The 25,063-nt window shown below is 42.9% G+C and overlaps 2 protein-coding genes across 2 annotated transcripts in view; both read left to right on the forward strand.

Moving 5' to 3' along the window:
• tmed8 (transmembrane p24 trafficking protein 8) overlaps positions 1–8,097 on the forward strand; it is a 28,126-nt gene extending 20,029 nt beyond the window's left edge. The window contains exons 4-6 of the mRNA XM_043696888.2: positions 336–486; positions 3,122–3,409; positions 6,932–8,097. Of these exons, the coding sequence (XP_043552823.2) occupies positions 336–486; positions 3,122–3,409; positions 6,932–7,146 (654 nt within the window). The 3' untranslated portion in view covers positions 7,147–8,097. The remainder of the gene's footprint in view (positions 1–335; positions 487–3,121; positions 3,410–6,931) is intronic.
• Positions 8,098–11,664: 3,567 nt separating this feature from the next.
• Positions 11,665–25,063, forward strand: part of LOC122553325 (kelch domain-containing protein 2) — a 39,610-nt gene continuing 26,211 nt past the window's right edge. The window contains exons 1-2 of the mRNA XM_043696887.2: positions 11,665–11,758; positions 18,326–18,502. Of these exons, the coding sequence (XP_043552822.2) occupies positions 11,688–11,758; positions 18,326–18,502 (248 nt within the window). The 5' untranslated portion in view covers positions 11,665–11,687. The remainder of the gene's footprint in view (positions 11,759–18,325; positions 18,503–25,063) is intronic.

Consider the following 25,063-nt stretch of genomic DNA (forward strand, 5'->3'; position numbering starts at 1 on the left):
GGCAGAATTTCTGAATCAAGGCAAAGTTTGGAAAATGGTGATCAACACTTCAATAATTTCATTACGTGATTTATTTAATACCCTGGGAATAAAAAGCATCAGGCTGTAGAGATTTCAGCCCCTCGGGTCCCATTATTATCTCCATTACCATTTGTACAATTCCTACTGGTAGCTTATTTTTAGGACCTGTCCCAGAAGGTGGATTATTGTGGCTTCTAGAATTTTCTAGCTTTTGGAAAGAATGTTATGAAGTGAGCTAATTCTTGGATGTTTTGAGTTGGATTGTAAAAGTATTCCATGCAGCTTTTAATGGACCTTTTCATGTTATCCTTTAGGATGCTAAGGATAATAAAGGGTGTGAGATAACTGCAACAGCACTTGCTGCATACCGGGTTCGTAAAGTCAGCAGTGATTCTGTGATCATTCAGTCTGACCACGGGGGGCCAGAAAAGTTACCAGCTGATCCATTAGAAGGTCCTGGGAGAGGTAAGTGCAACTAATAATTAGAAAGAAGATTGGAGAGAAGGTTTCTGTCAGTTTCTAACCTTGTGCTGTCCCTGTCCTGGGAGTATTTGATGGAGCATGGACTTTAATAAAGCCTTTGATAAGGTTTTGCATGGTAGACTAAGTAGTAAAGTTAAATCACATGGGCTTCAGGGTGAGATCCAAAATTGGCTTCATGGTAGGAGACAGAGGGTGCTGGTGGGCGGTTGTTTTTGAACTGAGGCCTGTGACTAATAGTGTTCCACAGGAATCGGGGCTGATTCCACTTTTGTTTGTCATTTATATGTATGATTTGGATGAGCATATAGGAGGCATGGTTAGTAAGTTTGAGGATGACACCAAAATTGGTGATATAGTAGATAGTGAACAAGATTATCTAACATTACAAAGAGATCTTAATCAATTGGGTTAATGGGCTGAGGAATGACAGATGGAGTTTAATTTGCATAAATGCCAGGTATTGCAAGGGCAGAACTTGTACAATTAATGGCAGGGACCTGGGTAGTGTTGTAGAGCAGAGAGACCTCAGGGTTCAGGTACATAATTCTTTGAAATTTGTGTCAGAGGTCAACAGGGTAGTTAAGAAGGTGTTTAACATGCTTGCCTTTATTGCTCAGACCATTGAGTATAAAAGTTGAGACGTTATGTTGAGGTTATACAGGATGTTGGTGAGGCCTCTTCTCGAGTACTATGTGCACTTCTGGTCACCCTGTTATAGAAAGGATATTATTAAACTGGGGAGGGTTCAGAAAAGATTTACCAGCATGTTGCTGGGAAAAGGTGAGTTTGAGGTATAATAATAGGCTGGGATTGTTTTCACTGGAACATAGGAGGTTGAGGGGTAATCTTATAGGGGATGAAAAAATAATGAGGGGCAGAGATAAGGTGAATAGCAAGGCTCTTTTCCATAAGGTGGGGGGAGTTCAAAACTGGGGGACATGTTCTTACGGTGAGGGGAGAAAGGTTTAAAAAGGATGAGGAGCATCTTTTTTACACAGAATGGTTTGTGTGTGGAATGAACTGCCAGAGGAAGTGACAGATGTGGGTACAGTTTAAAAGACATTTGGTCAAGTACACGAATAGAAAAGGTTTGGAGGGATATGGACCAAACGCAGGGAAGTGGGACTAGTTTAGTTTGGGAACATTGTCAACGTGGACTAGTTGGACCGAAGGGTCTGTTTCCACACTGTATAGAGGTGTAGAGGGAGCTTTACTCTGTATCTAACCCAGTACTGACCCTGTCCTGGGAGTGTTTGATGGCGACAGTGTAAAGGGAGCTTTACTCTATCTAACACCGATCCATTTTGGATGCTACAGATCTAATGCAGTTTCAACACTGAAAGTGTTTAAGAGTAGAGGCAGCTTTACTGTGTTCCTAACTCTGTACATGTTCTTGGAGTGTATGATGGGGATAGTGTTGAGTGTCTATTTGCCCACAGTCACCAGCCTGCTCATTGGCACTAGTTTACTCTCCAACCCAGCAGCCTCTCACTCCCTCGCTAATTGGCCAGCTCCTCTTGCCCCCTCTCCCTTGCTCGCCCACCAGGTGACTGGGCCATAATATTCCAGGACAATATGTTTTGAATCCAACTATGGATCAGGCTCTTTTAGATCTGGCACTTTTTTTTTGATTCATTCATGGGTGTTGCTGTTGGGACCATCATTTATTGCCCATCTCCAGTTGCCCTTGAGAAGGCAGTATGAAGCTACCTACAATCCAAGGCACAGTTGGAATGTGTAGCATTGGGTCTTGCTTGTTGCTATGTAGTGGGTTCGAGAGCTATGATTCTATTGTGGTTCTGTTCGCCGAGCTGGGAATTTCTGTTGCAGACGTTTCGTCCCCGGTCTAGGTGACATCATCAGTGTTTGGGAGCCTCCTGTGAAGCGCTTCTGTGATGTTTCCTCCGGCATTTATAGTGGTTATAACCACTATAAATGCCGGAGGAAACATCACAGAAGAACTTCACAGGAGGCTCCCAAGCACTGATGATGTCACCTAGACCGGGGACGAAACGTCTGCAACACAAATTCCCAGCTCGGCGAACAGAACCACAACAACGAGCACCCGAGCTGCAAATCTTCTCACATACTTTGAGCTATGATTCTGTTACTGGATTGTGATCCAGACACGTCATTTCAAAGTCATTCATAGCTGCTGGGAAATTCAGTTACTTATAACATTTTTTTAATAATCAATTACTTGTAAATAGATTGTTATAAAAATCCATTCTGGTTAAATGATATCCTTTTTAGGAAAGGGAGTCTGTCATCTTGGTCTGGCCGAGGCATCACTCCAGATCCACAGCAATGGGTTGACTCTTAACTACCCTGTAAAATGGCTGAGGCAGACATTGGGTTGTGTTGAAGAAGGTAGCTCACCAGCACCACCTCAAGTTGCCCTTATCAGTCAAACCCACATTCCGAGAATGATTGATAGTTTAAAAATTAATCAATTAATCAATGCTAGTTGTGTATAACAATGTGTAACTGTTTCTTACAAAGCATTAGACTGTAATGTAAAAGGCCATGAAAGCTGTCAGTATGGGAGTTTAGGACTTGTCAGAAGACCATCTCATCTTGAAGCGTGACTAGCTCCTGAATTCTGCTTACCTTGCAGTTGTTCCTGTAATTGATGCTGCTGCCACCTGGATTTCCACGGAGCTGAACGAGTTCAAAGAGAAGATCCGGAGGGAAAAGGCTGGGGTGATGAAGGTGAACCGTGGGAATGTAGTGACAGTGCGAGTTCCCACCCACCCTGAGGGTAACTCTGTCTGCTGGGACTTTGCCACGGACACCTATGATATTGGCTTTGGGGTGTACTTTGAGTGGACTCCTGTGACCGACACAGAGATTACGGTGCTGGTTAGCGAGTCAAGTGATGAAGAGGACGAGGAAGAGACAGAAGGTAAAAAGGGCTTTGTGAATGATTAATATGTAGAATATCTCACCATCGCACACAGTACCCACCATTTCTCATGCCTGTATTTATTTGTTCTCGATCTCGCTCTCGCTCTCTCTACTCTACTGGCACATATGCTTAACCATTAATTCACACTCTCACGTGTACTCTCACTCACTCACTCTCTCTCAAATGCTCTCTCACACGGTTCCAGCTTCCTCGCTGGCACTCATTTATTCAATTCAGAGAAAACTACTGACAGATCTGTTGTCTTTATAGTATCATTTTTTATTTCAGATTTTCAGCATTTGCTTATTTTCAGTTTTTAATTCTCCTCTTTCAACCATAAGCATTGTAAATCAAGTACTTCTGGGTAATACTTAGAATAATTTGAAATACCAAACTAGCAAACCTCCCTCATCCTTCCTCTCTCTGTCTTCCTCACACACCCCACGCCCTCCAAAAACAATCTTCGGTTCTAACAGGAGAACAATACCAGACTCATAATGTTAATTCTGTTTCCCTCTCCGCAGATGCTGCCAGACCAGCTGAGTTTCTCCTGCATTCTCTGTTTATTCCAGTTCTGACGCTGCTTGTGTTCATTCTTTTAACTTCTATCTTGAAAGGACATTGTGTGGGTATAACTGAGGCAAACAAAATCCAGTGTCATGTGCTGTGGGCTACTTTAGTACAAATAGATTAGTGTCTTCTAAATGATAAGCAAGCACATATCTGTGGAGCAGAGAGATTTAGGGATGTAAGAATAGAAATGGCAAAAAAAACTATTGGAACGGTGCACAAATATCTTAACGGGCTTAGAATGCTGACTGTTCTCTCAAGAGGTGGTCGGGAACAATGGGAAAGGCAAAAGGTTTAAAGGAGATTTGAGAAAAAAATGGTGCCGTGCGGGATGGTCCCGCCCCGGAGGCCGGTGGGAGTGCGGGATGGTCCCGCCCCGGAGGCCGGTGGGAGTGCGGGATGGTCCCGCCCCGGAGGCCGGTGGGAGTGCGGGATGGATGAGATATATGGAAAATGAGATTTTTTGACCAAAATAGGTTTTTACTGCCTTTATAGAGGTTTACAAAATTATGAGGGGCATGGATAGGATAAATAGACAGTCTTTTCCCTAGAACTAGAGGGCATAGGTTTAGGGTGAGAGGGGAAAGATATAAAAGAGACCCATGGGGCAACTTTTTCACGCAGAGGGTGGTACGTGTATGGAATGAGCTGCCAGAGGATGTGGTGGAGGCTGGTACAATTGCAACATTTAAAAGGTATTTGGATGAGTATATGAATAGGAAGGGTTTGGAGGGAAATGGTCCGGGTGCTGGCAGATAGGACTAGATTGGATTGGGATATCTGGTCGGCATGGATGGGTTGGACCGAAGGGTCTGTTTCCATGCTGTACATCTCTGACTCCGAGATCGACCTATACACATATATATAGTTTTTGTCAGTACAGACTTGATGGGTTGAAGAGCCTGTACTGTTTGACTAGCTGAATAGTGAGCCTCATTAAAGTTGGTAAAGATGATGTTGATCAAAGGGAGGAGATGCATGCACTGAATAATTATAGGGGAGAAAGAACTCAAAATGCCAGACATTCCAATGAACACATTTTAAATTTTAATTCAGTATGGGAGGGCCCTCCCTAATTGTCCCGTTAAGGTGATGCTGCTTAGATTGACCCGTTAGGGAGGGATATTGAATCAGAACAGGAACTCAATCAAGTTCTCATACTAATAGAAATGAAGATTGGGCTTGTTTTCTGTGTAACCTGGTAAAATGAGAGGTGATTTTAGTGAAACATTTAAAAGTTTTAGAGGGGCTTACCAGGCTAGACCATGGAAAGTTGCTTTAATTGATGATCTACAAACCAAGGGACACAGTGTCAGAATAAGGACTGAGATGGGAGGGATATTTCTTCACTTGGGTGGTGAATGTTTGGAATTCTCTAGTCCCTAGAACTGTGGAAGCTCAGTCATTGATTATATTGAATGCAGAGATCGATACATTTCCAACTATTAAAGATGTTGGGTAGTGCAAGAAAATGACATAGAGGTAGAAGATCAGCCATGATCCTGTTGAATGACCTAACAGGGCAAGCTTGAGGATAAATGATCATCTACTGGTCCTACAATGGAGCTGAACTGAGACAAATCCTCAGAACAAGATGGTTTCTATCCAAGAGTTTTGAAAGAATTGTGTGGGGATGTGAACTTTATAGCCAGATAAGTTTTGTAGACTGTAATGTTTTCTCCCGTTGGGAACAATTGGAACATTGTGCGTGTTGTAATGACGAACTGGGGTAATGTACTGGAAATCAAGCCCCGCTATTCCTGGAATGTAAATTTAATCTACTACTGAATTGCCTCATTCTACCAAACTATCTAATTCAGATTAAAATAATATGCACACCAGATTTTTTTTGAATAACAATTTATTTTAATTAAAAATCTTTCGCCAGTGGCAAAAACTTGGAGTTGAATTTGCTAATTTTTAGCTCTATCCCTTCCTTAAAATGCCCATTCTTACAGACATTCAAACAGACAAGATATAAACATTGAGTGTAGGAAATGGGATTTTTAAAAAATGCCAGAGTGAGTGAGTTCTGCCGCTGGTCTAGATCAGAAATTTCAATGAGTTCTTTTCTCTTAAGACTATAGAATCATAAGAGCAGGAATTTATGCTTTAGCCCATCAATTCTCTCCACTTTCCTGCCCTTGCCCCATAACCCTCAATTCCCTCACCAATTAAAAAAGCTGTCTGTCTTGGATTCTTTCTGAATCTTTGCTGATGGTACAAAGTTGTACATGTGCCAATTCTCAGTCTTTCATTCACTGGTTGAGAATTCACATTTCACTGCTTCAGAAGATATTTTATTTCCCCCCCACTTTGAACTTTGTGAGGAGAGTAGCTGGCTATAAGGAATTTTTTTTCCCTTCTCCAAACAAGGGAGAGAGGGGCCTGAATTTACCATTGAACTAATCCAGTTCTGAAGCAGCAGTGTTTCTGTGCAGCCAGTGTCCTTCAAATCCTTTGAGAAATCAAAATATCAGAAAAATACTCTTAGCCATTGTGCCTTTTCTTGCTTCAGGACTTCCCAAAATATTCATAGCTAATGAACTTGTGCTGAAAGTAAAAGTATTGAATTTGAGAGGAAAGATCAAACCTTGATTTAATGTAATGACTGAAATTCAACACATTCAAAATTGCAGTACTACTAATGACCCTCGGACAGCGCGGCGCTCCCTCAGCGCTGACCCTCTGACAGCGCCAACAATGTGGCGCTCTGATCTTTGGAATGGACTTTCTGGCTCCCTGTTTATTTGGTCTCTTCTCACCTAAGTTCCCAGCCTCATTTAGCCTTGCAGGACGCTCAGCAGGTATAGCTGATGTATTTATGCATGTGCATCCTCCTCATCCCCAATATCCACTTTTGATATATGAGCTCCCTGTGGCTCTGTCATTTCTTGCATGTCCCACCGTCTGGCGCTGCTATTAATATCTTCATGCGTTGTTCCTCAGCACCCCCAGTCCAAGGAGATATCGAGAGAGGGAAAGATTTCTTCCGGTCTGAATTGGAGGAGATCCTGCCTGTATACCGAAAGGACAGTCACTTGGAGGTTCAGTCCGGCAGTCACAAGTACCCGGGACAGGGAGTCTACCTGCTCAAATTCGACAATTCCTACTCGATCTGGAGACACAAAACCCTCTATTACCAGGTCAACTACAGCTCCTGAAGAAGCAGCCGTAGCAGCAGCAGCAGCCCTTCCCTGGGGAAGGGGACCGAATCCACGTCCCATTCCTCCAGAGATACTCTCTCTCCGAGTCAGCCTCTTGTTTTCTTTCTCTGGCAATTGTTTTTCTTTACAAAAATCTGACTGGAGCAAATGTGCCCAACATTCAACCCCACGAGCTCTCCAGACTCTTACAAATGTGGCACTTTATGCATCTTCTTTGTTTGTTTTGTGTTCACAGTATTGTTTTTGTGTTACTTGTTGTGTTCTTGGTACAACTGAATTTATATATAATATGTATACATTAATATCATTTTATGTTTAAAGATTTATTTTCACTGTTTTAATGTCGCTATGTGCTTACTTTGTAAATCTATCACTATGTTCATCATGTGAAGGTGCTGGTGATGGACTGAGGTGGACAAAGTCAGAAGTCTCATGACGCCAGGCTATGGTCCAACAGGTTTATTTGAAATCACAAGCTTTCTGAGCCCTGCTCCTTTATCAGGTGAAGTGAGGGAGCAGCACTCTGAAAGCTTGTGATTTCAAATACTCCTGTTGGAGTATAACCTGGTGTCATGTGACTTCTGACCTGATCACTCTATATGTTTAAAGACCCAAGCTACACTGCCTTTCTTTGTGCAATATCTGATTTGGGCTTGTTCTGTACTGTTTTCTCAGCACGTTGCAGTTGCATTCCAGTGTTTACAAGTCACCTGCTGCTCCCTCAACCCTCTCCTCAAAAAAAGGAGTTAATTGGTCATTCTTTTATTAAAATATCTAAATCACATTGCAATCACTGGAATCTGGAAAAGTTGAGCAGGGATGTCAGACGGGATGTGATGAAGTTGAGAGAAATGAATATCATTTGCAGCCTTCACAAAACAATTATATTTTGTACTCTGTGTACTGCCTGGAAAAATAAATAAATAGAAAAATGTAAACTTAAAATGATTGAAGGGTAAGCTCTGTGAAATGCAGCTGGGGTGAGTGGCAGGAAGAAAAACTCTTAAAGAAATTTGATCGCAAAAGAAAGCTCACAGATCCCCAATCTACAGACAGAATACTTCACACCTGCTGAAGTGTCTTTGAATTACAGCCACTGCACTGTAGGAGACAGGGCAGCCAGTTTGTACATTGTTACCCTGTGCATATAGCCCTGTGATAATAACCAGATAATCTGTTTAATTCTTTTGCGGAGGTGTAAATATTGCCGCAGGGTACAAAGGAGAGCTCCCCTGTCCTTTTTCAAAACATTACCATGAGGGTTTTCACATCCACCAGAGAGGGCAGATGGAATCACTGCTTGTATCTGGCAATTAGAGTCATAGAGATGTACAGCACGGAAACAGACCTTCGGTCCAACTTATCCATACCGAACAGATATCCCAACCCAATCTAGTCCCACCTGCCAGCACCCAGCCCATATCCCTCCAAACCCTTCTTACTCATGTACCCATCCAATTGCCTTTTAAATGTTGCAATTGTACCAGGCTGCACCACCTCCTCTGGCAGCTCATTCCATACACGTACCACCCTCTACGTGAAAACGTTGCCTCTTAAGTCCCTTTTATATCTTTTTCCCCCCTCACCCTAAACCTATGCCCTCTAAGTTCTGGACTCCCCACCCCAAGGAAAAGATCTTGTCTATTTATTCTATCCATGCCCCTCATGATTTTATAAACTTCTATAAGGTCACCCCTCAGCCTCTGACATTCCAGGGAAAACAGCCCCAGCCTGTTCAACCTCTCTTTCTAACTCAAATCCTCCAACCCTGCCAACATCCTTTTACAGGGGAACCTCAAATATCTGACCGAGATGGGTAGGCACTATTTCGTTTGGATAATTGATTATTCAGTTAGTTGATTCAATGCCTTTCCTCCGAGGCTTGGAGCTTCCTTTTAAGTCTGCTCACCATTCAGGAGACTAGCAGCAGCACAGCATGCGCGAGCCCCGGCCCCATTCCTGTCACCCTGCCCCTGCTCCCCAACCCCGTCCAACACCGCACCCTACCTGTCCCCCCAAACCCGTCCAACAAAGATAATATTGTGGGAATTCTGATTTAGAATTTCACATTCAGAGAAACTTGTAACATTGAAGGGGGGGCCATTTGGACCATAAGCCATAGGAGTGGAAGTAAGGCCATTCGGCCCATCGAGTCCACTCTGCCTTTCAATCATGGCTGATGGGCATTTCAACTCCACTTACCTGCATTCTCCCCATAGTCCTTAATTCCTTGTGACACCAAGAATTTATCAATCAAAAACATTGCTTGCAAATACATCTAGCGCAGTGCAGTTTTGTAATTATACCTGGCCAATTGCGGTCTATGTTAGCCATTATTTACACACTAGCAATAGCTATTCTTTCGTTAATGCTAATAAGTTTTCAGGGACGTGTAGCAGTGAAACCCGTAAGAGGTTTAACACTGAAACGAGGTAATGGAGCCTCACCACCTCCCCACCAAAAATTGCTGAGTTTCTCCAAGCACTTTCATTGTACCTGTGTTGACTGTTGGTGGAGGCTATTCAATTAGTCGTCCTTCTCTGTTCTTATCCTAATCTAGCAAATATTGCCCTTTCGAGTTTTATTGAATTACCTTTGGGAAGTTACTCTTCAATCTATTCCATCGCCCTTGCAGGAGGTGTATTCTGCACATCAGTAAGCTGCCAGTTAAGGACATCAGATTTCTCTGAAGGGCATTCATAAATCATTGGAGTTTTCCCACATCAATTGGCAGTAGTTTTATGATGCCATCATAATTCCAGATTTTTAGTTGAATTTCAATTCCACCATCTGGTATTTGAACCTCCATCTCCAGGATATTAACCTGGGTTTCTGGATTAGTAATTAACCAACAATACCACTACGCCATTGCCTCCCAATGAATCTATAACAAATGCTTTTATCAATTGTACCCTATTAAAATTGGTTACTGGAACAACCCCTCCACACCCACAATTAAACCTCATACTCCTGGGTTGGGTCTCATTCCCTGAGTCTGTTTTTAACTTTCACTGCCAGTTAAATTTGTAATGTAGAGCCATGCTCCTCAAGGCTGAAAATCTGGTTTAAGAGCCAGAATTTCCCAGTGTCAGCAGCTCCAGCAATGATCCATCAGGTGAAACCACCTGAATCTTTGAGGAAAGATCTGTTCAAGCAATGTTTGCTTCCCTGAAGGAGGCTGAGGATAATGTCTATGATCTATGAAGACAATTTGCAGAATTGGGTTAATGAGTGGGAATCTCGAGGATAATGACTGGAAGTCCGAAATAATGGATGGAAATTCTGGGGTAATGAATGAGAGTTAAACAGAAAATGAGGTCACAGGAAATGTAAATGGGAATTCTGTAGAATTTATGCGTTGGTGTGACTGTTGCTGTCTGGGTAAGTATATATTACCCATCCCTTATAGCCTTTTGAACTGAGATAGCTGTTAATAATCAACCACGTTGCTTATGGGTCTGGAGTCACATGTGGAGCAGACCAGATAAGGACAGCTGACTTCTTTCCCTAGTGGGTGAATCTGATTGAATTAATAGTAAAACAATTTAAAAAGTTTTTTTTTAAGTTTCGATTTACATCGAATTGAAATTTCATCATTTGCCACAATAGGTTTTGAACGTTTATCCTCAGGATATCAACCTGGGCTTCTGCATTACTAGGAGACAGAGAGGTCTGCAGATGCTGGAGATCAGAGTTGAGAATGTGTTGTTGGAAAAGCACAGCAGGTCAGGCAGCATCTGAGGAGCAGGAAAATCGACGTTTAGGTCGGAGCCCTTCATCAGGAATTCTGCATTACTAGTTCAGTAACATTGCAATACTGCTACTATCCCTCCCTTGGCTTATGAAAAACAGGGATAATGAATGGAATCTCTGATGTAATGAGTAGTAATCACCGGGATAATGAATAGGCATCACACTTGGGATAATGCTATCACTGGGATAACAAGTAGGAATTGTTGGAATAATGGCAAAAAATGCATCAGTGTGATAACAAGAGGGAATCACTGGGATAATATATGGGAATCACGGATAATGAATGGGATGTCACTGGGTTAATGAATTTGAATTATTATGATAATTATTGGGATAATGAATTGGAATCACTGATAATGAATGGGAATTACTGTGATAATGAATGGGATGTCACTGGGATAACAAATGGGAAATCACTGGCTAAATGAATAGGAATTACTGAGATAATTAATGGGAATGTCACTGGGAAATGAATAGGAATTGCCAGGATAATGAATGGGATTATCACTGGGATAATCAATGGGAATCACTGGGATAATGAATGGGAATCACTGGGATAATGAATGGGATTATCACTGGGATAATGAATTGGAATGTCACTGATAATAAATAGTTTGAATGGGAACATCACTTTTTCCGGAAATCCTTCTGTCAAACTCAGGGGCGGGGCTTGTCGGTGATGTAATCGCGCAGGTTGTGAGTCGGCCGCCAATGGGCGGGGTCCCGTGGTGCAGCGCGGCAGCGGGAGATTTGAATCTGGCGGCAAGTAGCTGAGCCACGTGCGGATGAATGGGGAGGGAAGGATGGAGTTTTATTTACTGTGCTCACTCACTGAGCCACCTCAGCAATTAATCAGGTAAAATAGACAGGGCAGAGTCAAACTACCAGGATGGAGACGCATGGCCCTAACAAACTTCATACCCTATCACCAACATTTCAATTCAGATTTCTCAGCCTGTTTAAAGATAGAAATTTGTCTTTTTTTTTTAAAAAGCAATGTATATCCTTTGTTGTGAAGTTTGTGTTTCTGTGGCAGTTTCATTTTGATCGAAACTGTAAATTAAATTTTACTACAATGGGAGAAGCAATGGACTGTAGTCAGATAGAGTTGGAGTAGGTTCTTGTTGTGTAAGTAAGGAGGCTGTACTCCAGTGGTAGCTGCACATGGGTGAGTACAAGGTCCTGTTTACATCCTCTGCATCACTACTTCTTATCTTAACAAGCAAATATTTTAGCAAAAGATATTCCTACTAACTTTCTCCTGGCCATCCTGGGTATATCCCATTACATTGCTGAAAATCTAAACTTGTTGGTATTTGGCTGCTATTTCCTATTCTGCTTCATTTTGCTTCCCTTTTGTGGGAGTGATTTATTCTTAAATGTTTGTATTGATATTCTTGTTGCCCTTGATAGAGTGATGCTGTCTCCATCTCTTAAATGAATGTTGACTGTATGTTTGTGCAATCCTATTTTTAAAATAAAAACAGAAATTGCTGGAGTAATTCCGGTTTGGTAATATCTTTGGAGAGAGAAACAAATGAACACTTCAGAATTTTGAATCATATTACATTTGAAATGTTAACTCTCTCTCCACAGATGCTGCTAGACCTGCTGAGTTTCTCCAGCATGGAGTCATAGAGATGCACAGTATGGAAACAGATTCTTTGGTCCAACTCGTCCATGACGACCAGATGTCCCAACCCAGTCTAGTCCCACCTGTCCTATATCTCTCCAAACCTTTCCTATTCATATACCCATCCAGATGCCTTTTAAATGTTGCAATTGTCCCAGCCTCCACCACTTCCTCTGGCAGGTCATTCCATACAGGCACCATCTTCTGTGTGAAAAAGTTGCCCCGTAGGTCTCTTTTATATCTTTCCCCTCTCAACCTACACCTATGCCCTCAAGTTCTGGACTCCCCCACCCCAGGGGAAATACTTTGTCTATTTATCCTATCCATGCCCCTCATGATTTTATAAACCTCTATAAGGTCACTCCTTAGCCTCTGATACTCCAGGGAAAACAGCCCCAGCCTATTGAACCTCTCCCTATAGCTCAAATCCTCCAACTCTGGAAACATCCTGGGAAATCTTTTCTGATCCCTTTCAATTTTCACAACATCTTTCTGATAGGAAGGAGACCAGAACTGCACATAATATTCCAACAGTCACCTAACCAATGTCCTGTACAGCTGCAACATGACCTCCCAACTCCTGTACTCAATACTTTGACCAAAAAAGGAAAGCATACCAAACGCCGCCTTAACTATCCTATCTACCTGTGACTCTACTTTCAAGGAGCTATGAACCTGCACTCCAAGGTCTCTTTGTTCAGCAGCACTCCCCAGGACCTTACCATTAAATGTATACTTTGTTTTCATTTCATATTTCTAGCATCTATACCTTTTTTTGCTTTTAACTCTATTCTTTGCTTCATATAACTGGGGAGCTTTCTAAATCTCCATACTAGATAATGTTATCAGTGAGACTCTGGTGAAGTGCTGGTATTATGTCCGACTGTCTATTAATGTGTCTTGGTTTCTTAAGGTGGGTGATAACATTTCTGGTTCTTTTTCTCAATGGATGGTAGATGAAGTCCAAATCGATGTATTTATTGATTGAGTTCCAGTTCGAATGCCAGGCCTCTAGGAATTCCTGTGCAAGTCTCTGTTTAGTCTGTCCTAGGATCGATGTGATGTCCCAGTCAGTGGTGTCCTTCTTCATCTGTATAAGAATACTAGTGAGAGTGGGTCAGGTCTTTTGGTGGCTAGTTGGTGTTCATGTATGTTGGTGGCTTGCTTGTCTGATGTAGTTATTATTATATAAGAAGTAGGACAGGAGTAGGCCGTCTGGCCCTTCGAACCTACTCTGCCATTCAGTAAGATCATGGCTGATCTTTTTGTGGACTCAGCTCTACTTACCTACATTTTCACTATATCTCTTAATTCCTTTAGTTTTCAAAAAAAATCTGCCTTATCTTTTAAAAGTGATTACTGAAGTAGTGTTAACAACTTCCCTGGGTAGGAATTCCATAGATTTACAACCCTCTGGTGAAGAGGTTCTTTCTCAGTTCAGTTCTCCACCTGCTTCCTCTAATCTTGAGGCCATGCCCTTTTGATCTAATCTCACCTACCAGTGGAAACATCCTATCTATTTCCACTTTATCGACTCCCTTCATAACTTTATATATTTCTATAAAGTCCCCCTCATTATTCTGAATTTCAATGAATATAATCCCAGTCTACTCAGTCTCTCCTCATATGCCAACCCCTTCAACTTCCAGAACCAACCTAGTGAACGTCCTCTGCACCCAGTCTAGAGCCAGTCCATCCTTTCTCAAGTAAGGAGACCAAAACTGCACACTACTCCAGGTGTGGCCTCACCAACACCTTGTACTGCTGTAACATTACCCCTCTGTTTTCAAACTCAACCTCCTTTAGCAAATGAAGGACAAAATTCAATTTGCCTTCCTAATTACCTGTTGTACCTGCAGACCAACCTTCCGTGATTCATGCACAAGGACACCCAGGTCCCTCTGCAAATCAGCAGGCTGCAACTTTTACTATTCAAGTAATAATCTATTTTGCTGTTATTCCTACCAAAATAGGAATGACTTCACATTTATTAACATTGTCTTCCATCTGCCAGACCTTTGCCCACTCTCTGAATGTATCTATATTCCTCTGCAAAGTTTGACAGTCCTCTGCACACTTTGTTCTGCCACTCATTTTAGTGTCATCGGCAAATTCTTCCTGTTAGTCAACCAATCCTCTGTCCACACTAATACTCTCACACTAACTCCAATGCATCCTTATCTCATGTGCAGCACCTTGTTGAAGACCTTTTGGAAATCTAAGTACACCACATCCACTGGGTCCTCGTTGTCCACCTGGTTGAAATGTCTTCATAGAATTCCAAAAGATTTGTTAAGCATGACGTGCCCTTCATGAACCCATGCTGTGTCTGTACAATGGGACATATTCTTTAGAGATGCCTTGCTATTTCTTCCTTGATAATGGACTCCAGCATCTTCCCCATCAGAGGTTAAGCTCACTGGTCTATAATTCCCCATCTTTTGTCTACCTCCCTTTGTAAACAGTGGCGTCACATTTGCTATTTTCCAATCTGCTGGGACTGCCCTAGAGTCCAGCGAATTTTGGAAAATTACCTGCATTGCACTTTTACTGTCTGTCTTTATATTCTGTGCTAGTTTTTTCTCATACTCGATCTTACTTTACTTTATAGCTGTTTTTGTGGCTTTCTGTTGACCTTTAAAGTTTTCCCAATCTTCTAGTTTCCTGCTGTTTTTGACACTTTGAATGCCTTCGCTTTCACCTTATTGCCTTTGACACCCATGGCAGATTATTGCACCTCTTCCAGTCCTTCCTTCTCACTGAAATATGCTTTTGCTGAGCACTTTTAAAATTTGCTTTGAAGGTCCTCCACTGCTTGAAAACGGTTGCACCATAAAGTCTCTGTTCCCAGTCTCCTTTAGTCAGGTCCTCCCTCATTCTATCATAGTCCCCCTTATTCAAGCACAGGACCCTGGGATTGGATTTTATCTTCACACTCTCCATCTGTATTCTAAATTCAACCATCCTGTGATCGCTGCTTCCAAGAGGATCCCTGATTATGAGGTCATTAATTATTCCTGTTTCATTACACAGGACCAGATCTAGGATCGCTTGTTCCCTGATCAGTTCCATTACATACTGTTCAAGAAAACCATCACAGATACACTCAACAAACCCCTCCCCAAGGCTACCCTAACTGAACTGGTTCAATCAATCCACACGCAGATTAAAATCCCCCATGATAATGGTCGTATCAGTTTTGCAGGCCTTAATTATTTCCTTGTTTATTGCCCGAACCAATGTGATGTTATTATTTGGTGGCCAATAAACTACGCCCATTAGTGACTTTTTCTTCTTTGAGTTCTTAATTTCCACCCAAACGGATTTGACCTCATGCTCCATTGCACCTATATCATCTCTCAGCACCGCCATGATGTCATCCTTGAATATCAGTGCATTCCTTACTTTCCTGTCTGTCCTTCCAAATAGTCTAGTACCCCTGGATATTTAATTCCCAGTCATGACCAATCTGCAACCATGTCTCCGTGATGGCTACTTAGTCATGTTTATTCACAATGATTTGTGCCGTTAACTCATCAATCTTGTTACAACTGCTGCAAGCATTCGGGTAAAGTGCCTTTATGTTAGCTTTCTTACTATCATGCTTCACAACATCTGTAATATCTCCTGAGTTATCCTTCAATTTTGCTTCTTTCATATCTGCCTTAAACCTAAACCCTCCTGCATACATGTTAACCTGCTACCTTTTAATTTATGACCATACTTCCTGTTGCTTTCCCTTTCCCTCCCCCCAACCCCAACCCCAACCCCAACCCAAGTTTAAAGTCCTAGTGACCACCCTATTTATCCTTTACAGTCCTTGCATGGTATTTTGTAAATGACATTCGTTTTGCTGATTTGTTTGTATTGGATCCTTTAGGTTCATTAGCTGCTGTTTTAGTGTGTTGGTAGATTTGTGGGCTACCATGTTGCCAATGGGTCTGAGTAGCCTGGAAGTCATTTCAGAGATGTATTTGATGTAAGGTAACATAGCTGGAGTTTCTGTGCGCATTGTCTGCTTGTTTGGGTTTGTTGTTGAGAAATCGGTGGACTGTGTTCATTGGGTACCCGTTCTTGAATACACCGTATAGATGATTTTCTTCGGCTTCTTGTATTTCCTGGGTGCTGCAGTGTTTTGTGATTTGTTGAAATTAATGTTCTGATGCAGCTCCATTTGTGGGTATTGGGAAGATTGCTCCTGTGGTTCAGTATTTGGTCCGTACGCGTTGTTTTCCTGTAGATGCTGGTTTGAAGTTCTCCATTAACTGTTCATTCTCCCATTCTAGGAATGGGAGTCTGTTGTCATTCTCCTCCTCTTGTGAATTGTATGCCAGTCAGTGAGAAGCTTAAAACCAGAGCCTCAACCTGAGCTACAAATCTTCTCAAACATTGCTAATGCTATCTGTCTGCATATGGTCTGTATCCCTCTCTTTCTTGCCTGTGTTTGTCTAAGTGCCTTCTAAGTTTTGGTGTCATACCCACTTTTACTATCTCTCCGGACAGCGTGTACCAGGCACCTACTAGCCACTGCGTTTTTTTTTTTAAAAAAGCAAAGTTTGCCTTGCACATCTCCTTTTAACCTTTTTCCCTCTCGCCTGAACCTGACTCCTGTAGTATTTAACATTCCCACCCTGGGGAAACTATTGATTCTGACTATCCAGGTCACCTCTCAGGCTCCGACAAACTAGTGAAAATAATCAAAGTTTATCCAATCTCTCCTTTATAGCTAATACACTCCAATCCAGGAAACATCCTGGTAAACCTTTCTGGACCCATTTCAAAGCCTCCCCCATCCTCCCTATAGTGTGGTGACCAGAACAGCAAATTATTCTTCAGACATGACCTCACTAATGTTCCATATGGCTGCAATATGACTTGCCACCTTTTATACCCAATATCCTGAGCCATGAAGGCAAGCATGCCAATGCCTCAGTTGCAACCATATCCTCTTGTGTTACAACTTTCAGGATCCAAAGACTTGTTCCCCAAGATTCCTCTGAATATCAGTACACATCTCGGTCTTGCCATTTACTCTATACTTTCCTCTTGCATTGACTTCCCAAAATCCATCATCTCGCTCTTGTCGAGATTAAACTCCATCTGTTCTTCTCCACCCAACTTTCCAACTGATCTCCACCCTGCTTTCTCCTCTGACAACCTTTCTCATTATCCGCAACTCTGACAATTTTACTGTCACTGCAAACTCACTAATCGGACCATGTACATTTTCATCCAAATCGTTTATAGAAATTAGAGGTGCCAGCACTGATCCAAGTGAAACACCACTGGGCAGAGACCTCTGGTCAGAAAAATACCCCTCTATAACTACCCTCTGTCTTCTATGACTAAGCCAATTTTGTATCTAATTTACCAACTCTCCATGGATCCCATGTTACTTAATCTTCTGGACCAGACGACCATGAGGGATGTGGTCACTTGCTGTAGGAAAGTCAATATACGTAACTTCCACTGCATTACTCTCAATTTTCCTCACTTCCTCATAAAAGGTCATCGGTGTTTAAGTGGAGTCCTGTGTAGGTGAGGAGGGAAGGTGAATCAGTTTGGCTTTTATGGCAATCCAACATCTGTACGGTTATATTTACGGGAACTGGATTTTTTTATTGTAGGTTTTTGAACTGAATTCAAATTCTCAGATGACAATTTCTCTCCTACCATGGAGGTTTCTCACCTAAACAAGCTGGAGTGTGAAGTCTGTGCAGCCTTCTGTTGGAGCCAGCTGTAGACCAGCTCAGAGTTTTGACTTGTTTTCACTTCTGTCTTTTGCCTTAGAGCACACAATAGCTCCATGTTCCATTGTCGGTTAGTGCTGCCTCTGCCAAAGCACCTGGTTATTTTTGGTGTTGGAAACTGGGACACGTCCCCAGAGGAGACCTTCCTTTCAGTTGAGGTGTCAGTGAGCCCTGAGACAAAATCCCAGCGAATTGGAATGCTTTCTTCAGTGGCAAGGTAAGACCCATCGTGTTTGGTCAGTGTTGCTCTGGACATCATAGACTTTGAGTGCTGGTGCTTGAGGGGTACGGGAATATTGATAGACTGTGGTGCCATGTAACTTCTTGTCAAATACAAAGTATTTATGGCTGGGGAACCGATTGGGCCTGACTACTCCATACTTTGTCCCTCCTGTACTTCACCTCAGCCATTCAACAGGACCTGTTCATTTATCCCTTCTATACTTCATTTATCCATTTACAATATTTGCCTCAACCACCCCATGAAACAGCCTCTCCACATTCTGGGTAAAGCAGCTTTTTTGCTGAATTTCCCACTGTGTTTATTTGTGACTCCCTTGTGCTTATCCCCTTGCATTCTGGCCTTGACTGGAAGAAACGTCAAATTTCCAGCTGCTCGGATGCTGCCTGACCTGCTGTGCTTTTCCAGCACCACACTAATCTAGACTCTGATCTCCAGCATCTGCCGGCCTCACTTTCGTCTGCAATTGGAAACACCTCAACTTTTAACAGTGCATTGTAAATTTTGCACTTCTGGTCAAGTGGAGTGACCATGCCAGGCTTTCAGTATAATGCAGAGGAGCAAAAAGTCCTTGAATATAAATGTTCCCTGAGGAGCATTTGAACATGTGCTTAATATCAGAGGAGACCATTTGGCACAATGTAGGTCATTGGTAGAATTAATCTGATAGTCCAGTGCAGAATCATCTTCCCTTACTATTCCAATCAGTACTTTTGTTTTTGTTCTCTCAACAGTACCATGATAACCTTGGGTTCAATACTCCATGTTCCTGAGACTCTCAATTTAAAGAGTCATCCTGTACTGAAGAGCCGCTTCAGCTTATCAACTCTGTACTGACAGAAGTTATTCTAAATCCTACACGTCCCACGTTCCAGCACCAGGCTTATAGCCGTAGGGTTATACAACACAGAAACAGACCCTCCCATCCAACTTGTCCTCACTGACCGGGTATCCTAAACTGATAGGTCCCATTCACCGGTATTTGGCCCTTATCCCTCTAAATCCTTTCTGTTCATATACCCATCCAGGAACCTTTTGATGAAGTGACCAGGAACATTGACAATGGCATGGCGATAGACATAGTCTATATGGATTTCAGTAAGGCCTTTGATAAGGTTCCACATTGTAGGCTGCTCTGGAAGGTTAGATCACATGGAATCCAGGGGGAGCTGGCAAACTGGACACACAATTAGCTTGATGGTAGGAAGCAGAGGGTAATAGTGGAAGGATGTTTGTTGGACTGGAGGCCTGGGACTAGTGGAGTGCCTCAAGGGTTGGTGCTGGGCCCATTACTGTTTGTTTTCGATATCAGTGATTTGGATGAAAATATACAAGGCATGATTAGTAAGTTTCAAAAAGTGTGGTGATGGAAAAGTATGGGCCCTGCCTGACAGGTACATACTTATCAAGGACCCACAGTAGCTGTTTCTTGAATACTCTCCACATTTCAATTGTGCCCATCACCTGCAGTTTCCTTCCCCATCCTCTGCATCCTAAATCTTGCCTAATCACATTGTAATTGCCTTTCCCCCAGCTCTTGCCCTGTGGTATATATCTATATCCCTTTCTATCACTAAAATAAACATAACTGAATTGTGGTCACTATCACCAAAGTGCTCACCTACATCCAAATCTAACACCTTACTGGGTTCATTATCCAGCACCAAATCAGTCCCTTGTTGGCCTGTCTACATACTGTCAGGAAACCCTCCTGCACACATTGTTCAAAAATTGACCCATCTATTCCCAGTCAATATTTGGAAAGTTAAAGTCCCCCATAACAACTCCCCTGCCACTCTCGCTCCTATCTAGGATCATCTTTGCTATCCTTTCCACTACATCTCTGGAACTATTCGGAGGCCTATAGAAAACTCCCAACAGGGTAACCTCTCCTTTCCTGTTTCTAACCTCAGCCCATACTACCTCAGTAGACGAGCCCTCAAACGTCCTTTCTGCAACCATAATACTGTCCTTGACTAACAGTGCCACATCACCCCCTCTTTTACCATCTTCTCTTATCTTATTGAAACATCTAAATCCCAGAACCTGCAACAACCATTCCTGTCCCTGCTCTGTCCATGTCTCCGAAATGGCCACAACATTGAAATCCCAGGTACCAACCCATGCTGCAGGTTCACATACCTTATTCCAGATGATCCTGGTGTTGAAGTAGACACACTTCAAACCAAGATCTTTCCTGCTGGTGCCTTCTTGCGATCTTGAAATATTAATCCTGACTTCACTGCTCTCATCCTCCTGTATACTCGAACTGCAAATTTCGGTTCTCATCCCCCTGCTGAATTAGTTTAATTTTTCTTTGGAGTGTAGGAGTCTGAGAGGAATATAAGATCAAAGTGGCGTGGATAAGGTGAATGCACCCAGTCTTTTTCCCAGGGTTGTGGAATCGAGGACTCAAGGGCACCAGTTTAAGGTTAGACGGGAAAGGATAAAGGGGAATCTGCGGGGCAACTTTTTTTATATAAAAGTGTGGTAAGCAGATGGAATGAGCTGTCAGTGGAAGCGGTTGAGGCAGGTACTTACCAACATTTAATAGGCATTTGGACAATACACGGATAGGCAGGGATTAGAAGGACCAAGTGCAGGGAAATGGGGTTAGCGTGGATGGATATTTTGGTCGGCATGGACCAGTTTGGGACAAAGAGCCTGTCTCCATGTTGTAGATTAGATTACTTAACAGTGTGGAAACATGCTCTTCAGCCCAACAAGTCCACGCCGACCCTCCGAAGAGCAACCCACCCAGACCCATTCCCCTACACTTACCCCTTCACCTAACACTACGGGCAATTTAGCATGGCCAATTCATGAAATGTCCTAATTGCACCCCCACCCCCATTAGAAAACTTTTGTAATCAATACAAATACCAAAAGTTTGGTTCCTGTCCCCTTCCAGCTCACTGGTTTACTAAGCTGCCATTCAAGTCTCCAAGTTTTCAGAGTGCTGCTCCTTCATCAGGTGGCGTGTGGATTTGGTGTTGTGTGAATCCTGCAATGCCCTCCTTACTAACGTCTGGCCCTGAATGTTATGATGTTAAGTGCTGATCCAGCTACGTTTTAAAAGTTGAGATTCCCCTGCATTCCAGATTTCCACCAGTCTCTGAGTGTAACCATTTTTTCTCAAATCTCCTTTAAACCTTTTGCCTTTCACTTTGTTCTCTCAAGAGGTGGTCAGGAACAGTTAACATTCTAAGCCCATTAAATTATTTGTGGACACTTCCAGTAGTCTTTTTTTACATCTTGTATCACTACCTGGTATGGCAACTGTACCATTCAAGATCGGAGTCAGTTACAGAGAGTGGTGAACTCGGCCTGGACAATCACAAAGGCCAACCTCCCATCTATAGAATCCATCTACCAGGCCCACTGTCAAGGAAAGGCCGCCAGCATTCTCAAAGACCCATCCCACCCTGGGAATGCTTTTCTACAACCTCTACCATCGGGGAGAAGGTACAGAAGCCTGAACACACGCACCAGCCGGTTTTGTAACAGTTTCTACCCCACTGTTGTTAGAATACTGAATAACATTCAGTACCTGTGTTTTTGCTGCTGTTTACATGGAAACAGACATACAGGACAGGGATGAGGAGTTTTTCCACTTGATTTCGGGTCTGGTGTTGTGTCAGGCTCAATGCCTGCGGTTTGAGTTTGCTGACAATACTGAGGCTGGATATTACATTGCGAAGACAATGGTATACAAATAGCTACAGGCAAAGTTGAGAGGGACCTGCTGTGCTAACTGATGTTGCAATTAAGGCTTGAACTCATTGCGAAGCACACCCTTGGGGTGACATGGTGGCTCAGTGGTTAGCACCGCAGCCTCATAGCACCAGGCTCTCAGGTTTGATTCCACCCTCTGGCGACTGTGTGCAATCTGCACATTTTCACTGTCTGTCTCGGTGTGGGTTTCCTCCGGGTGCTTCAGTTTCCTCCCACAGTCCAAAGATGTGCAAATTATGTGGATTGGCCATGCTAAATTGCAAATAGTGTTCAGGGATGTGCAGTTTAGGTGGGTTAGTCGTGAGAAATGCAGGATTATAGGGATAGGTTGAGGGAATGGGTCTGGGTGGGATGTTCTTTGGAGGGTTGGTGTGGACTTGTTGGGCCAAATGGCCTGTTTCTACCCACTGGGGATTCTATTCTATATAAAATTGAGAGTCACCTGGGTGTCGAGGACCAATAATGGTCTGTGTTCCCATACACCAGCAACCAGCTCTGTTCAGACCCACCTTTAATCTCGTGTCCAGCTCCAGCCACTCAGAGTGGGGCATGGCGTCGATGTTGGGCCTGGGCTGGAAGAGCTCCTGTTTGAAGGGAATGAGTGAGAAAGCTGGGCTTGGCAGTGAGGGACCTCTTTCATTGGAGCCATGAAGCAAGAGAGTAGGTAACTGCAGCAAAACCTCAAATACTGAAAAGTTCAGTAACTGCAGTAAAAGCATTTATTTTGAGAGGACTTGAATATTAAACCAGGGATGTAATTCTGAGGCTCTATAAGGTCCTGGTCAGACCACTTTTGAAGTATTGTGTGTGGTTTTGGGCCCCTTACTTCAGGAAAGATGGACTGGCCTTGGAGCGCATTCAGAGGAGGTTCGTGAGAATGGTCCCAGGAATGAATAGCTTAACAAATGAGAAATGTTTGAGGACTGGAGTTCAGAAGGATGAGTGGTGTCTAATTGAAACATACTGAATGGCCTGGACAGTGTAGATATTGGGAAGATATTTCCACTGGGAGAAGAGACGAGGACCTAAGGGCACAGCCTTAGAGTAAAGGGAAGACTTTTTAGAATGGAGATAAGGAGACAAGCCAAACAGAGAACAGCCAGGGAATTCCTAGAAGCATGGCACTCATCCACAGATTCAATCAATAAGCACATCGACCTGGACCCAATATATTGGCCACTGCAGCGGACAGCTAGAACTGACAACCGGAAGCAGCAGAGACAAACCACTATAAATGCTGGAGGAAACAACACCGAAGCACTTCACAGGAGGCTCCCAAGCACTGAGGATGTCACCTAGACAGGGGACGAAATGTCTGCAACACAAATTCCCAGCTCGGCGAACACAACCACAACAACGAGCTACTAATCTTCTCTCAAATTTTGAAACTTCTTTAGCCAGAGAGTGGTGAATCTATGGAACTCATTGCCACAAAAGGCAGTGGCGACCATGTCATTGAGTATATTTAAGGATGTAGGTTTGCTCGCTGAGCTGGAAGGTTTATTTTCAGATGTTTCGTCACCATACTAGGTAGCATCTTCAGTGAGCCTCCGGACAAAGCACTGCTGGTGTTTCCTGCTTCCAATTAATATGTTTGGGTTTCCTTGGATTGGTGATGTCACTTCCTGTGGCGATGTCATTTCTTATGGTGATATCACTTCCTGTTCTTTTTCTCAGGGGGTGGTAAATGGGATCCAAGTCGGTGTTTGTCAATAGAGTTCTGGTTGGAATGCCATGTGTCTAGGAATTCTCGTGCATGTCTCTGTTTGGCTTATCCTAGGATGGATGTGTTATCCCAGTCGAAGTGGTGTCCTTCCTCATCCATATGTGAGGATACGAGTGAGGGTGGGTCATATCTTTTTGTGGATAGTTGTGTTCATGTATCCTGGTGGCTAGTTTTCCGCCTGTTTGTGCAATGTAGTGTTTGTTACAGTTCTTGCACGGTATTTTGTAAATGACATTAGTTTTGCTGATCAACCTGGCCAAGGAAACACTGACTATTAGAAGACCCAAAGACGCATACACCAAACACCATTAACTTCATCAGCAAGAACAGTATCGTCAAGCTACTGGACCTATGCCTTACCACCCACTTCACCTTCAACAACAAAACCTACAGACAAACCAACGGAACACCCATGGGATCTCCGATATCAGGGTTCTTAGCAGAGGCAGTAATGCAGAGACTCGAACAAACAGCTCTGCCAACCATCCAACCCAAACTTTGGGTCCGCTACATGGATGACACCTTTGTCATCACTAAACAAAACAAATTAGAGGAAACCGTCAAGACCATCAATAATTCCCTTACTGGCATAAAATTCACTAAAGAGGAGGATAACAACAACAAACTGCCATTCCTAGATGTCACAGTAGAGCGAACAGCCAATGGGGAACTTCAAACCAGTGTCTACAGGAAAACAACACATACACACCAAATACTGAACTGCAGAACCAGTCATCCCAAAACTCACAAACAAAACTGCATCAGAACATTATTCCAATGAGCCAACAAACACTGCAGCACAGGAACTACGCAGAGCAGAGAAAAATCAACTATATGGTGTATTCACAACGAATGGGCACCCAATGAACACAGTCCGCTGATTTCTCAGCAACAAACCCAAACAAGCAAACAAAACACGTCCAAAATCCCTAGCCACTCTCCTACATCAAAAGCATCTCGGAAATTACTGTCCGACTACTCAGACCTCTTGGCATCCTGGTAACCCACAAATCCACCAACACATTAAAACAGCAGCTAATGTACTTGAAAGACCCTATACAGACAATGAGCAAAAC

This window comes from Chiloscyllium plagiosum, unplaced genomic scaffold, assembly GCF_037043375.1.
Source record: "Chiloscyllium plagiosum isolate Xiang-an unplaced genomic scaffold, Cpla_swu_hap1 HiC_scaffold_8, whole genome shotgun sequence".
Classification (NCBI taxonomy): domain Eukaryota; kingdom Metazoa; phylum Chordata; class Chondrichthyes; order Orectolobiformes; family Hemiscylliidae; genus Chiloscyllium; species Chiloscyllium plagiosum.